The 16,633-nt window shown below is 32.0% G+C and overlaps 1 protein-coding gene and 1 pseudogene across 2 annotated transcripts; one reads left to right on the top strand and one right to left on the bottom strand.

Annotated features, from left to right (window-relative positions):
- Positions 1 to 3,037, bottom strand: part of LOC115981064 — a 36,592-nt pseudogene extending 33,555 nt beyond the window's left edge.
- A 1,535-nt stretch (positions 3,038 to 4,572) lies between these two features.
- Positions 4,573 to 15,715, top strand: LOC115982433 (flavonoid 3',5'-methyltransferase-like). Of its 2 annotated transcripts, XM_031105035.1 has the most exons (6): positions 4,573 to 4,727; positions 10,756 to 10,808; positions 12,689 to 12,771; positions 13,746 to 13,890; positions 14,011 to 14,142; positions 15,056 to 15,715. In XM_031105035.1, the coding sequence occupies exons 1-6, from the start codon at positions 4,655 to 4,657 to the stop codon at positions 15,347 to 15,349; spliced, it is 780 nt and encodes a 259-aa protein (XP_030960895.1). In that variant the 5' UTR covers positions 4,573 to 4,654; the 3' UTR covers positions 15,350 to 15,715. The 2 variants fall into 2 exon arrangements, with proteins under 2 accessions (XP_030960895.1, XP_030960896.1); XM_031105036.1 differs by lacking the exon at positions 12,689 to 12,771 and having other exon boundaries at positions 4,651 to 4,727.
- Positions 15,716 to 16,633: the final 918 nt, after the last annotated feature.

Raw genomic sequence — 16,633 nt, 5'->3', positions numbered from 1 at the left:
CGGGTATATATGCAACCATCTGTTGGGTACATACGTGGAGCACTTATTTGCAGAGACTTCAAGGAAGTCAAATGAGGAGTTCTTCCCCAAGAGTCCGTAGTTGGCGGTGGGTCCCACCAGAAGAGGCACATGCCCTGACGGGTTAGTGGCGGAGTATTTCATCCTGACGGGTCAAAGTGCTTGATGGACTTTATTGGACGAAAATACCCTTATTAGTGTGCAAGTTTGTCTGTTGATTGGATGAGTATAGTGGATCGTCTTTCAAAAGTGTCTCATCGGTTTAGACGAGTTAGTGTTTGCATGTTCTGGGCGATGAGTAGGGTACTTGACGACCCTTTGACATGTGACGACCATCAGGGTAGAATGTGTCGCGTGGTGTTAGGGAAGGTATCTAACAACCCTTTGGTCCTTGACGACCCATTGATACGTGATGACTGTCAAGGCAGAGTGTGTCGCATGGTGTCAGGGAAGGTACCTGACGACCATAGGTCCTTAATGGCCCTTTGATTTGTGACAATCGTCAGGACGAAATGTGTCTCGTGGTGTCAGGGAAGGTACCTGATGACCCTTGGGTACCTAACAACCCATTGATATGTGATGACCGTCTGGGCGGAGTGTGTCGCATGATGTCAGGGAAGGTACTTGACGACCCCTAGGTCCCTGACGGCCCCTTGATACTTGATGATCGACAGGGTAGGATGTGTTGTGTGGTGTCAGGGAAGGTACCTGATGACCCCTAGGTCCCTAACGACCCCTTGATACGTGACGACTGTTAGGGCGGAGTGTGTCACATGGTGTCAGGGAAGGTACTTGACGACCCCTAGGTCCCTAACAACCCCTTAATACGTGACGACCGTCAGGGCGGAATGTGTCGCATGGTGTCAGGAAAAGTACCTGACCCCTTGGTCCCTGACGACCCCTACTCGATACGTGACGACCGTCAAGGCGGAGTGTGGCGCATGGTGCCACGCTCCCTTTGTGACCGACAATGCTTTTGGTGATCAAAGACTCTTTTGGTAAGCTGATGATGCTTTTGGTGACCGAAGACTCTAAGGGTGATAGAAAAATTTTTTGGCTGGTGAAAATATTCCCTATCATAAACAATCCAAAACTTGTGCAACAATCCGAAGGAAAGCAAACCATTTCCAATGGCACAATTGTCCCAGCCAACACCTTTCACAGTTTTCACTTTGCTCATTGCAATCCTATTACTTGCACACTGTTTAATTAACTTGAAACAAATGAAATCATTTAGCTAGTAAATTTGAGCCCTATGAAAGCAACAGAGAAATAAAATGTATCTCAGCCAACCCAATGAAACCAATGCTAACAATAAGACACGCCATGGAATTTACTTGTAAATTGGCTGTTACCATGTGTTTGGGTAGCTTCGTGTTTCACATAGATAAAAACACATATCTACTGTAAGAAAGGATCTGGTTTAGCCAAAATTCACCATGCATTTAGTGGTTTATTTTCTTGATTATTGTGTAATTTTTTTATTTTATTTCTAAAATAATTCATTGAAAGCTACTATCTCCGTCCCAGATGGTTAGTCTTGTTTAGAAAACTCAACTTTTTAAGAGTATATCAAATATTGACTTGTTTCTTTTTCTTTCTTTTTTTTTTGGAGAAAAACTTGTTTCTTGATTTAAAAGATTGAAGGTTCCAAAATTACTCTTAAACAAAGTTTGTAAAAAAAATTTATCATTTAAAGTGCTTGTGTTTGGTAAGGACATAATAGGAAATTCAGTATATTAATGTTTTGTAATTTTAGAAGTATGACAAAATTTTAGGACATCCTAAAATAGAATACAAGACCAACAATTTGGAATAGAAAAAGTGAAAAATAGCATTTAGTGATCCTTAAATAATGCCAAAAAAAAAAAAAAATCATATATCGAGCTTGTAGGTTTTAGCATCAATTACGGCATGTACATGCGTGCTCTTTTTTATTTTTTATTTTTTATATATTTTATAAGGAGAATGAGGAGAAATTATTAGGTCTAGCAAGAGGACTGCTGACGTGGTCTTCTTTTGACCTTTCAACCAATAAAATACTTTTATTTATGTAATTGTGACATCACCTAGTAATTTTTATTTTTTATTCCTTATGCTGATTTGGAAGTTCATTCATATATTTGTATAAATGACATTATCTTATTGGTTGGGAGGACCACATCAATAGTCCTCCTGGTAGACCTAGGGTTTGTTTGGATACCGTTTATTGCTAAAAGCTGAAAACACTGTAGCAAAATAATTTTTAAATGTGTGAATAGTGCCGTGGGACCTAGTTTTAAAGTTGTTTTTGCGGAAAAAAAGTACTTGTGGGTCCCGTGAACAGTGCATGGGACCCACTAAAAAACGCACAAGACAACACAAATGCAAACGTTGAGGAAAAAACGCTGTATCCGTTTAACACCTAATAATTTCTTGAGAATGAGGGTTTAAATGCCATTCCTCAGTTAGGAGGGATAAATTCTTATTGTTGTTAAAATTTATAATTGAAGTAATTTAATTTTTATATGAAACCATTAGACCATCATCACTAATATTAGTGCTTTTTAATGCATCTATCACAACCGCAATAAACTGTAGAATTGATTGTGAAAAATAAAAACTGTCTTGGACGGCTGATTATTTTTATTATTTTTTCAGGACTTCGAAAAAAAAAAAAAAAAGATTCCTGATATAACGGACCAATTTATTCAAAGGGAAACATCTTCTCTGTCTCTCAATGATAATCAAGAACAGAACATGCATATTCGTGTTTGTCAATACTTACTACCCATAATCACGAAAATGCACATTCGTGCTAGTCAATACTTACTACCAGCGATGGATGGTTCCATGTAATTTCACTACCAACCCACATATTGACTCGATACCTGATATAACATATAATTAAGTTGTAGATATCAATGAAATCTTATTAGAGATTTGACATTTAGAAGGTTTGAAACATGTAGAAACAGAACCTTTCAATGTCATCAACTGTAAGAATTGGCCCATGCCTTCGCTTGTAGAACAAATCCATTGGGTTTGGGGTGACATTAGAGGAAATTAAGGCAGAGCGTGGAGGCTCAGCTCAGGCTGCTCAGTACATTGAAAGGTTCCACTACTTGTGCGTGCGCGTGTGTGTATGTGTATATATATATATATATATATATATATATATATATATATATATATATATATATATATATATATATATATATCATGCTAATGATTACCTTTAAGGCAATTATTAATAAATTATATTAGGAAAGTTTAGACATTATTTTTATAAAAAATATAAAAAGCTATAAATAGAATTAGAGAAGTGTTACGCCTATAATATTTTCATAACAAATTATAGTGGTAGTTATTATTAGTTATAATTTGAATTTATCATTAAAATTATTTTTTTGCCCTATCAATAATAACCTCTAACAACCTGTCACTTGAAATTTGTTGTGAAAATATTGTGGATATAATATTTCTCATAAAATTAATTGTTTTATCATTCTTTCATAAAATATTTCTAAAATAGTTCCTAAACCATTGCCTTTAGAGCACTCTTTAAACATTTCCATATATATATATATATATATATATATGTGTGTGTGGAAATGTTAATGGGTGCACTAAGGAAAAAAAAAACCTTAAGTTCGATGCTTTCATAAACCTTAAGTACAAAGCTTTCACCTGGTACTTTATGTGTCCGTTAACTCGGAAATTTGATCCTCCACAATAACAAATTACCCAGCAAAAAAAAAAAAAAAAAAAAAAGTACAAAGCTTTCATAAACAGCAATATAGATCAGGAAAAAAGAAAAGAAAAAAAAGAACATTTAGTGCCAAATCCAAAAATATGTCCCCTTTTCATGAACTCAAATGTACAATTAATGAACTACCTGGGAAGGAAGTTCATCCAACGTTTGGAAAAATCTTACTCCTATTACACACTAATTATTATATGATATCTATCATTTAACGAAAAATGTGTTGTAAAGATAACTATCATTACTCTTCCACGTCAAATACTATTTTTTTCCTATAAAAAATTCCACGTTAAGCCGAATTTTCTGACTGCATGTCCGAAGAAAAGTAGAAAAGTAGGAAAGTGATCATTTTAATACCTAATCATAAAGAAGTCGGCTGTGACAGTAACGTTAGAAATATTTTTTTTTTTTGGTGAAAACGTTAGAAATATTCAAAAATGAAGATAAATTCAAATTAATTATAGGGAAAAGTAATAAAATAAAATACATTAAAGAGACAAACATAACACGTGACATGAATACTATTTTGTCTTTTTTATATTCGTTTTTTTCATCTTTTGCTTTATAAAGAATAAAGCCATCAGTTTGTCCCTTCTCTCTCCAACCACTACTCATGGAAAGAGAGAAAAAGGCATAGAAATTAGAAAACCCAGAGACAGAGGACCGAGCAAGCCAGATAGCATGAAAAATATTTGAGACTATTCAAAGTTTACCAACTACTCCCAAGTCCCAACAACTTAATTGAGTTTCTTAGTGCCCTCCCCAGCACAACTTTTAGTCTATAAATTTGGCTATTGATCTCTTTCTTAATTTGTGCCTTTCAAATAAATCCAATCCATTTTTCTAGTATTAGAGCTCAGATTGACAGATTCTACAACCATTTTTTTAAGAATGAGTTCAATTATTGGAGAACTTCTTGCCATTGAGAAGGGATCAAAATCAAGATCTCATGCAGAAACTAATGGTACGTCATATACTCATACTCATGTCTTACATTATACGTGTCTTTTATATGTAATATATCTCTTTGTTTCTGTTATCTATGGCACTAGTGGGCATGTATTTTCCCGGTAACATGCTTGATTCATGGTTCAAAATAGTCAGATTATATAGTGATTGGTCTACATTCGAAACCCATGGAGAAAGCAACACCAAATATTGATTAATGTCTTAGTTTTATCATTAAGAGCGGACGTTATAGATTAAAACTCTTTAAATATATATATATATATATATTTATATATATATATATATATATATATTTATTTGGGAAACAAACACACTATATAGAGGCATTACGTGATTAACAAAACCACTTCCTTCGGCAGAATGTGAAAGTGAAACCACTAATATAAATGTGAAATTGTGAATGAACATAAGACATTTGCCTTCAAATTAATGTATATCCATATATAAGTGCCTCCAATATTTGGCTATAAATATAATAATTCTTTCAAGTGAGTTGGAAAACACTCACTTGAAACTACCTTTGTAAATCTACTCCCATTTGTAATCATCGTATAATTTTTTCCCCCCAATCCCCAAATTTGTAATCCTCAACAAATATCGTCAAGCGTACTATTTTGTAAAGTATTAATTCAAGTATCAATATTTCAAGTAATTAAGTTTCTGTTTCAATCATTTTATTATGATAATTACTCTATATGATTACTGTCTAAACTTAATTGCTTTCTCACAATTGTTATTTGGATCCGCCATTTGCTATTCTGGTCTTTCTCCTACACCACATGCTTCTCATTAACCTTCAAAATCTATTTAAAATTCCCACCATAAAGCCATGAGCTACTGTAATTTTCAAAGAATTGCTTCGATAGCTTCCATGAGAACTTCCTTTGTATGTGATGTTATTGCTTGATCTCACTTAAAAATTAAAAATTGGAGAACATTTTTAAAAGAAATAAACTAAATTTAAGAATCTTGCTTGAGCGAGGTACAAACGAAACTTTCAGTTTGGATCTCACTTGAGCAAGATTTGAGCGAGAGACACGCAAGCAAACTTTCTGTAAACATTTTAAGATGTTTATTGGAGAGCTCGCTTGAGTGGGACAATTGTAGAAAGTATGGTTGCTGTATAATTTTGTTAAAAAATAAGGGAAATGAATACAGTGGTTGCTCCAAACATAAAGACGATTTACAACCTGAACTCAATTGAGTAGGGCGCAAATATCACTAGAAGGGAAATGATTGATTAGTGCCTTTGACGTTGCTTCAATTTTTTATTAATTTTTCCGAAATTGCCATCAAACTTTTTGTTGCTACAATTCTCTTAGAAAGCCTAAAGGTAGATTTTTTTTTTTTTTAAATTTTTTTTATAATTTTTTTAACTTAGGGAACCTTAATGAAGAAGAACATTTTATTCTCGTCTCTAACCAGAAAAACTTATAAATAACTAATCCCACTTGCTTGAACCAGTTGTCGAGTAATCTTAAAATAGAGGCGGAGCTAGGGGGCGAGAGCAAGCAATTGCCCCCTGACTTCTCCAAAATTTTCTTAGCTGCTGTACTTATGCTTGCCTAACTATGAAAAAAACAGAGCACCTTACTATAAAAACTAAGAACTACAACGTATTAGTCCTAAAAGTGGAAGAAAAAAAAAAAAAAAACTAACAAATGTTAAGAAGGATACAAAATGCTCCTGACACATCTCACTCTTTGCTTTTTATCCTTTGCCATAGTGAAAAAAGTTCTGATAAAAGTTGTTTATGTAGTATAAATGATGTAACAAAAATTTCACAATATTTTTAAATTAATTTATCATTTCACACTTGGACCCGTAATTTATAATTTATAATTTTTTAATAACCATATAACAGATTAACAGGTGGTAGGCTAATTTGGGGAGGTTGTGAATTTTTGTTGTCCCTAAGAGCTCAAGTAGTATTGATGTTTATCTTACCTTTTCACTACTCCCTCACAACATTTTATTTAGTGGGTCTCATATATTATACAAATAATAATTAAAGAAACTACTTAACGTCTTTCTAGGTCACTACCATCCTAAAAGCGTCATTACATTAATTTATAATTATTTATTTTTTGTCATTGATATCAACTAATATTTATCATGACTTTTAAGTGGACTTGTGGTGTGTTTTTATGTTAGAACCCCTTTCCCTCTTTCTTGTATGTATTTGTTTTTCCCAAAAAATAAAACTAATATTTTTTAGATTAATTTTACTTTTTAATCTTGCTTTCATGAATTGTAATCCTGGTTTTGCCACTATTTTGAAATATTCACCCAACGGGCCAAAAAGCCGAAAGTGGAAAATCTCCTATGGAGATGGATTCATCTAATATCAACCCGTATTTTTATGGGGCCTCAATGTGTTTCAGTGCCTTTTTTTTTTGGGGGGGGGTAAGGGTATTTATTGGGTCTGTCTGTGTTTGAATTCATAGTACAACGAGGTTGTTTAAAGAGGTTGGGATGGAGCTATTACAGAACAGAAATAACTTAAAAATATGGGGCCTCAATGTGTTTCAGTGCCTTTTTTTTTTTTTTTTTTTGGGGGTAAGGGTATTTATTGGGTCTGTCTGTGTTTGAATTCATAGTACAACGAGGTTGTTTAAAGAGGTTGGGATGGAGCTATTACAGAACAGAAATAACTTAAAAATATAATAAGAGGACGAGGACTTAAAAAAAAAAAAAAGTTGTGGTTAAGGAGATTCCAGATGTGGCAGGTGGTAGAAGATTGAGGTTTATGATTTGTATCAGATGGTTGATATAAGAGCATTTATATTGTGCTACTAAATTAAACAAAAAAAAAAAAAAAACAAAAAAATTTAGCAGTTCAAATACCAAAATCTACGCTCTTAATTAAAAAAATTAAGCAAATTGTTACTTGTTAGTAGTAGGTTACTGTAGCAACTTGCTACTAGTATTTTAATATATATATATATATATTTTTTTTGTTTGATATAACCAGTGGTGTAGTTAATTTTAATGAGTAGATTATAATATTTTAATGTGTTGCGTGTTAAAATAAAAGATAAAATATATGGTATTTTATTGGTATACTAAAAAAGATAAAGTAATTTTTTGATAAAGTAAAAAACATTTTTTTTTTTTAAATATTAGGAGTTTGTTTGGATATCGCTTATTGCTGAAAACTGAAAACACTATAACAAAATAATTTTTAAATGTGTAAATAGTGTCATGAGACCCAGTTTTAAAGTTGTTTTTACTGAAAAAAGTACTTGCGGGTCCCACAAATAGTGCACGGAACCCACGGGACAGCACAAATGCAAACGTTGAGGAAAAAACCTGTATCCAAATGTGCACTTATTGTTGAAAATTGAAAACTAATTAATGAAAATACTGTAGTAAAATAATTTTTAAGTGTGTAAATAGTATCGTGAGACCCAATTTTAAAGCAAAATTTGTGTTTTTTTTGTATTTGGGGTTTCCATAAATAATGCACGGGACCCAAAGAAAAAATGCCAAACACATATGTAGATTGTTTCCAGTGCAATCCAAACTTAGCTTAAATGTGAATGCTCCAAGGAGAACACAGTAAGGAGCTACAGAAAAATCCACTACGGAGAGAGTGGAGAGTCCATCAATTGGTTTTTACATTGTTTACAAAACTACCAATAGATTCATTTTCGTTTGAAACCCAACTAATATATGGGTTAAAATCGTAAACCTACATTTTGGAACTAATGATGAATGACAAAAATAATTACATACTAGAGTAAAAAAAAAAAAAAAAAAAAAAAACCAAGAATGATTAACATATAAGTGGTTTTTTGTTTTTTGTTTTTTAAATTTATTTATTTTAAATTTCTTATTTTTAAAGAATAGTATTAGTTTATTGAAAGGTACTGCTCAAATGGTTTGGCAACACAATATGATAGGCACATGTATGTAATCAGTGTGATGTAATTCCGAATACCTAACATAGTAGTTGACTACGTACGCAACATAATATGATAGGCACATGTATGTAATCAGTGTGATGTAATTCCGAATACCTAACATAGTAGTTGACTACGTACGCAACATAATATGATAGGCACGTATATGTCATCAATGTGATGTAATTCCGAATATGTAACATAGTAGTTGTTAGTAGGGTATATTATGATGAGTAATGCTAGTATCACAATTTTTGTAACAATTTGCTCATGTTATAAGTTGTGAATGGTGGAGTAAAAATGATGGGTCTACAATTCTACCACTCACGACTTGCCATATTAGCAAGTTGTGGGAAAAGTTATATAGTTCTAATATTTTTTATATTATGATATATATATATATATATATATATTTTTTTAAGTTTATGATAGATATATATGTAATCAATGTGATGCAATAACTAATACCTAACATAGTAAGGTATATTATGATAGGCACATATATGTAATCAATGTGGTCTAATGCCTAATACCTAATATTAACATAGCAAGTTATATCTCTCAATTTTTATGTTCTACTTTATGCTCTACCAATTATATGCAATGCGTTTGAATGTTTTATTTTATTTTATTTTATTTTACATTAAGAAAAGTCAAATGAATACATAATAAGTTGTGATTGACTGATTGGTGGAAAAAAAAAAGATAGATAATTGAAAGAGAGCTCTCATAAAATTTTGTCATGCATGAAATAATTATAATTCACTAGCTCACTTGTTAGTCTTTTTCTAAACTAACATATCCTATATTTTCTATTGACAAATTGCATAAACACTCCATGAAATTTGGGTCTCTCTCAAACACCTCTATTATATTTTAAAATTTTTAAACCCTTGAGATATCACAAGTAAAATTGACTTCTTTGTCACAGTATTAATTACTCTAAGTAATGAAAAGTAGTTACGTAAAAAAAACAAAAAAAAAAAAAACTTTTTTAATAAAGTTTTCATTTTAAATTTTAATAAATAATCAATTATTAAAAAAATAGAATAAAAATTAAAAGGAAAGTTAAAGAAACATATATAAACAATAAATAATAAAAAATTCACGAGCAATAGCCCTACCAAATAACCACAAAAAAGAAGAAGAAATTTTCTTCCAAACTTTCTTACCAACTAAACAGTTTAGGCCCATAGGAAAAAAAATGACCAAAAAAAAAAAATTTTTGGTAACTTAATATTTTACTCATTTTACAATGAAAAAAGTTTGACTATAAATTTGGTTATAGTTTAAGACTACAATTTCACTCAATATTTTTTTATTAGATATGAATTTTAACAAATCTACCATTAGATTACATTTTTTTTTTTTAATATCCTTCATACTTGTAAACTTTCTAAAAAATAAAAAATCAATAGTTATGTCATCAATTAATTATTTAAATTGCAACTTTTTATAGTCTAAAATAATATGCAAAAAATAAGTTTATAGATGCACTAGACTTAATAGATTGAGATCAGGTGCAATACTTGGTATAATAACAGTGGATGACTGAATTTCAACCATTGAATTAAAAAAAGTTAAAAAAAGAATTAAAAAGTTAAAGTTAAAAAAAAGATTGTAAAAATTGAAATGAGATGAATTAGTATAATTGCACGCCGGGTATTGCATCGGATCCAAATCAAGATTGAATCTCTGCCAATTGTAATTAATAGATGGGATTTTAAAAGATGTAATAAATAGATAGCAGTGGCCCAACGGCTCAAACTGGGCCTTTTAACCACCGCACAGCTTAATCCAACTCAAAGTGGTACCTCCCCACGTACAAGTTGAATAAAACGATGGCAGTAGCCCAACGGCGCAAACTGTGCCTTCTAACCACCAGACAGCTTATTCAGTGGTACCACCCCCATGCATTAAGTGTGCGTGGGGAGGGGGTTAGGTTGAGGGCAGCAAAAATTTCTAATCATTAAAAAAAAAAAAAAAAAAACTGTACTTTTAAGATTTATTTAGTATGTTATTTATTTTTTTGATTAACAAGTTTTCGTTTAGTATATACACACAAGTAGTGTGCGTTTTATTCTTGGCTTATGAAAGGACATGTGAAAACTCTTTCAGGCATGGCAACCGCACCGGAGAAGATCATCCTCAAAAGTCAAGCACTTAAAAAGGTTAGTTTTCCCTGTGCATTTGTTAAATTATATTAACTAAACCATTCTCTCTGTGTGTTGAAGAGCTTGGCTTTCTTAAGAGTAATGTTAGGGATACAATTTTTTTAATTATAGTATATATTTTGGGGGAGGGGTGCTCAAGTTTTGCAGTTTTACCATCTTCTTTACAATGAAGAAAATGTTAATTGTTTTTTTTTGATAACCAGCTCTGGATATTCTGTGATTTTAATTGGGGCACAATGGGGAGCTTCACATATATCATATATGGCTATTTAGTTGAAGCTAAACTATTTATCATTTGGATACAGAAATATTGCAAAATTTCCCATAGACAACTGATTTTAAGCATATACTGTTACTTCGTTTTCAATAATGAGAATTTTTTAAAATTTTATTCACAAACTTTGGTATTGAAAATCACATATAGATTACTCTCAAAAAAAGAAATCACATATATATAGGTTTGAATACATCTTAAAAGTTAAGAATGACTTATGAAAAGATGTTTTGTAATACTTTGCTTTGTTTTGGATTGCCTTAAGTATGTTTGGTTGGGATGAAAATTGGGAGAATGGAAAATAGAGTGAAAAATGACATTTTCTACTGTTTGATTCAGGAGAGAAAACAAGAGAGATAGAAAATAGGAAGAAAAATAATCTCTCCGGGCTCACTTTTTTTATCCTCCCAATTTGGGAGGAAAAAAAATCCTAAATGATATAATTTACACAAATATTCTCACTTTAAGTTGCTTTTTTTTTTTTTTTTCTTTTTTTTTCTTTTTCCTCTCTCTCTCTCTCTCCTTAGGCAGCAATGTTGCCTTTCTTTTTGGGCAACAACGTTGGTTGGCCTTTTTTTTTTTTTTTTTTTTGGGGTGGGGGGGGTTATTGCTCTTTTTTGTGGTTATTTGTCAATTTAAAAAAAAAAAATTTGGCATCATTCTTTAACAAGGGTATGAGTAAATTTATTCAAGCTCATTTTTTCCATTCCTCTAGTTTTCCACTCCCAACCAAACAAAAAGGAGAGAAAATAAAATCTTTTCTAGCCTCTCACTTTTCCATCCTCCTACCATTTTCTATCCTCCCACTTTTTTATCTCTCCAACCAAACGGACCCTTAGACTGCCACGTGAGTCCTTAGGCCCACCAACCACTAGTTGACAAATTTATTATTTTTACTTTTTTAATTTTGGGATAAAATTAGTTAGATATAAATATATATATATATATTATGAATAATGCTATTACCACAAAAAAATCTACAACTTTGCCATAACTGATCCACGTGGCAAGCTGTTAGCGGTGAAGTTATGGACCCACTACTCACAACTTGTCACATGAGCAAGTTATGGTAAAAATTGTGGGTTTTATCGTGGTAATAACATTATTCATTTTTGATAGATACTATAGTATTTCAAACATTTGCTCCATAATTATTGTTCTTTATCATCAAATTAAGATACTAATTGATTTGTGATATAGGTAATGATTGAACTTTAGATCTATTATTCAATGATAAGAGACTTTATCGAATAAGCTAATTGGAACCACCAGTGGAAAAGTACTTTAAAAACCCCTGAGGAACTAGCCCTTATAGATTTTGGATAGTTTATTTTTTGTCATAATAGCGTGTGTGTGTGTATATATATCCTTTATTTTTCAAAGGCGTCAAAAATATTGTTTTTGGGTTTATTTTGGTGTTTTCAGTTTATCTCTGACTATATTTAGATATGAGATGAGACAATCGTTTTTCTTTTGATAATAAACTCACCCACAAAGTGGGTAGAGGGAAGCAACATGTATCTCAATAATTAATCAAAATAAAATATGTACCTCAATATGGCTAACCTTCCTCTAAACGTGATGTACCTTTTATATGTTGTAGTACATTTTAGAAAAATGCTACCCGCGAGAGCATGAGCAATTGAAGGAACTCAGAGAGGCCACAATTGAGCAACATCCTTTTTGGTGGGTCATAATTTCTTTCCAAACACTATTTTAATGCCATTTCTTTGATGTTTAATGTGGATAAAATTCCTTTACCATATGTTTGAAGGGAGAAAGAGAAGGGAGGAATTTTGGAAGGGGACATAAGTGGTTTAATTCATTTTGTTTATGGGAAAATATTAATACACTCACTTTATTACACGTATATTTACTCACTTTAGGCCTAGGCTTAAGGCCCCAATTAAAAACAGTCACCAAAGATCCCAAAATTGGGAATAATTGTTTTTTTTTTTTTTTTAAATAAAAAATAAAAAGAAGATTTGGTTGGTTGTATAATCTCCCCCACCCCAAAAAGGCCCCAACCATGACTGGATTTGTGTCTCTATAAATTAAATCACATATAGGCAAACAATGAGAATGTCTCCTTTTTCTTAACCTATAATGATAGCTCACTTAAACTTTTTTGAATCTCATTTTGCTAGAAGTATGAGTCAATTTTGTTGTTGATAAACCTTGATGCTTGTTTCAATCCATACAGAGATTTTTGTATTGAATAGACCTTCTCTTCTTTTTCTTTTTGCACATAGCCTAGAGGTTGTTCCACGTATATTTCCTCTTCGAGCTCTCCATTTAAAAGGGAAAAAGTAAAAGATTTTACAGAGTCAAAAGAAAATTCATTAGAATTTGATTCCATGGTTATAAGAAGGTAAATTTAAAACAAAGGGGATGGCTTCTAATACAAAAAAGGTTGGGTACAAGATGTAATAACAGGAGGCTTAAAAAGGAAAACTCCTATTTTTGCTGGAGGAGGAGCACGGCCAAAGAGCTTTGTTATTGCTATGTTTCTTAAATTTCATTGCACTTCATTTTATATTAAATTAATTACATTTTAATTATCGGCAGTAACTGCGCCCAAGATAATAAATTACAATTTTTTTTTAAAAAACATAAATTTACTGAAGTTATTACTTTTGAACTGTGTTCATATTTGGCAGGAGTTTGATGAATGTGCCTATCGATGAAGGTCTACTCCTCTCAATGCTTCTAAAGACCATGAACGCAAAGAAGACATTAGAGATTGGAGTCTTTACTGGTTATTCTCTTCTTACTACTGCTTTAGCACTACCAGCTGATGGCAAGGTACGTTTCAGAATTTATTTATGTATTATTTTTTTTGGTAACTCCTATTTTACATACTAGGCAAATAAATAGTATTAGTCTGTAAGGGCCAGAATACACTGAGGTTTTCAATTTTTGCAGATAATAGCTATTGATCCAAACAGGGAAGCATATCAAACTGGATTGCCATTTATTCAGAAGGCTGGAGTGGAGCATAAGATTAATTTTATTGAATCAGATGCCTTGTCAGTTTTGAATGATCTAATTACCAATGTAAGTTTTTTATTTTTATTTTTAATTTATTCAATAATTGGGGGTGAGACGATTTGAATCCTAGATATTTTTTTGGAAACATCAAGAGTTGTGCCAGTTAAGCTATAAGGCTTTTGGACATTGCCTATATAAGTTACTAGCATGATGCAATTGTATCTCTACTCAAGGTAGTGATAGTTAGGTTTGTAAAATAATTTTTTTTAAACGTGTTTTCTATTGTTGACCTTATCTAACAAGAACTAGAACAAGTTATTGTTGACCTTTAGGTGCTTATAACAGAAGTATGGGGTAAACGTGTTTTCTATTGGTGACTCTATCAAACAATTAACAATAACAAGTTATTGCTAAAACATGCTGAGTTTCCAATTAGTTCCAACCAGTGGTGGTGATGGGGAAAAATAAGAAGAAAAAGTTTAGAGCTATATCCTTTCAGGCCATTATGTGGTGGTTGAAGTGACTATTCATGTATAGTTTTAGTTATGTCACTTTTTTGATGAGTCAAGTGACTTTTTAAAATAATGCATATAAATAATTTTATAAATTGTCATGTGGTAGATTGAAGGAGATAATTTCAAACTAATTTGGAGCTAAAATTTATCCTAAAAAAATTTGGAGGGTTAACCATAATATGATATAAATATCACAAAACAACAAGAAAATTGTTGTCAAAATACAGTTCACTTTGAAACGACAAGAAAAAGTTTTATTTTTGATGAATAATGACATTATTCCTACTTGCGCAAATGATTTGACCAAATTCAGAATTCATCGACATTGTCTTTAGGTTCTATACGGATGAACTTTTCACTCATCTTATAAAATACTTGTCACATGTTAGTCTTCACTCTCAACCGAACCTATGTGATATGTTGCACGTATATACTTGACGTTAATTTCCTAATTACGAATACAGGGCAAACAAGAAGGGACATTCGATTTCGCATTTGTGGATGCTGATAAGGAAGGCTACATCAAATATCATGAGCTACTTTTGAAACTGGTTAAGATTGGTGGAATAATTGCATATGATAATACCTTATGGTTTGGGTCAGTGGCAGAACCTGAAGAAGATAAGATGGAGGAATTTTTGAAGCTTGGCAAAAAGTGTCTCACGGAATTGAATAGCTTTCTAGCAACTGATCCTCGCATCGAATCATCCCTCGTCTCTATTGGTGATGGCCTCACCCTCTGCAGGCGCATCTGCTAGTGAAATCAACAAATTGAAGTTCTTGATGCTGCACTAGCATGCATGTTACTCAAATGGTTATTTAGAATAAATCAAGTGTCTGAAAAACCTCACAAATATGTGTGACAGTAAGGATGATCAATAAGAGAATCTATTACGTATATCCAATGTATTAGTATTACGTTAATATATTAGGTGTATTGAATAATTTCACATAAAATACGTAGTTAGATCATTGTCTGAGCATGCTCAGCATTTCCTATATAGCTTGGTTTTAAGTTCAAAATAAACTGCCCATGTCCAATGCTAATTGAAGAGATTGTTTTCTTCTGAAACAGCGGGCAATTAATCAAAGTGAATAAAGCCAATATCATCTTATTAATCTGATGGATCACATGTGAAACAATCTTCATTAGGAGACTTAATCTGACCTACATATTATGCTTATTTTTACATCAATAATATATACAATTATTATGTTTTGATTTATTGAAAATCGCAGATGATTGGCATAGGCATGCAAAAATACCTTTAAAAAATTGTGTATTTTTTATTCGTAGATAATAGGGAAAGAGAGAAAAGGGGGGCAGTGGGGGTGGGGGATTCGAACCACTAGGCTATTATTTGACCCCTGAAAACTAAGTTGTGACTTGTGAGTGTGACTTTTTCCTCAATGCACTTAAAGCCTTAAACATTATAGAATTTTGTACCCAAATTATTGGGTTAATCACTTAATCCTAATATTTTCCTAAGCTATTAGATCAAAGAATGTCTCTCTTGATTGATTGATAATATGCAAATTACTTCCTATCATTATTAAATTCCATAAAATTTAAAAATCTTAACAGAAAAATCTCTTCTTTTCTTTTCATTAATTTAAACTCTGCCTGGTTCATCCTATACACAAAGTGTTGGTGTTAGGATTATTTGTTGAAACCTAAACTGAACATAAAAAATTATGCATGCAGGTGATATTTCACATCCTGTTGGTTGTTTGATATTGTTATTGTCTTTAATTTAATAAAAAAAAACATGTTTATTTTTTATGATATAGTAGATTTAGGATTTAAAGCATGATAGTTTTCAATTAATTAAAAGTTTGAATGCTCGACAACCCAGTCTCGAGCTCACTAGATCTCACCTCTGACATCCTCTTCGTCTCATCCTCAAACCAAGCAATCGATTGGCCAAGTATTGGGGATAGCTCTCCTAAGACCACACTCAACCCACAACCTGCAAAAATAAAATCCCCAACCAAGGGAAGAAAGTCACCAGAAACACCTAAAGCAACCCTTAAGCGAGCCA

The sequence above is a fragment of the Quercus lobata genome, chromosome 3 (genome assembly GCF_001633185.2).
Source record: "Quercus lobata isolate SW786 chromosome 3, ValleyOak3.0 Primary Assembly, whole genome shotgun sequence".
NCBI classification, from domain to species: domain Eukaryota; kingdom Viridiplantae; phylum Streptophyta; class Magnoliopsida; order Fagales; family Fagaceae; genus Quercus; species Quercus lobata.
This window is presented reverse-complemented; position numbering and strand designations above follow the sequence as displayed.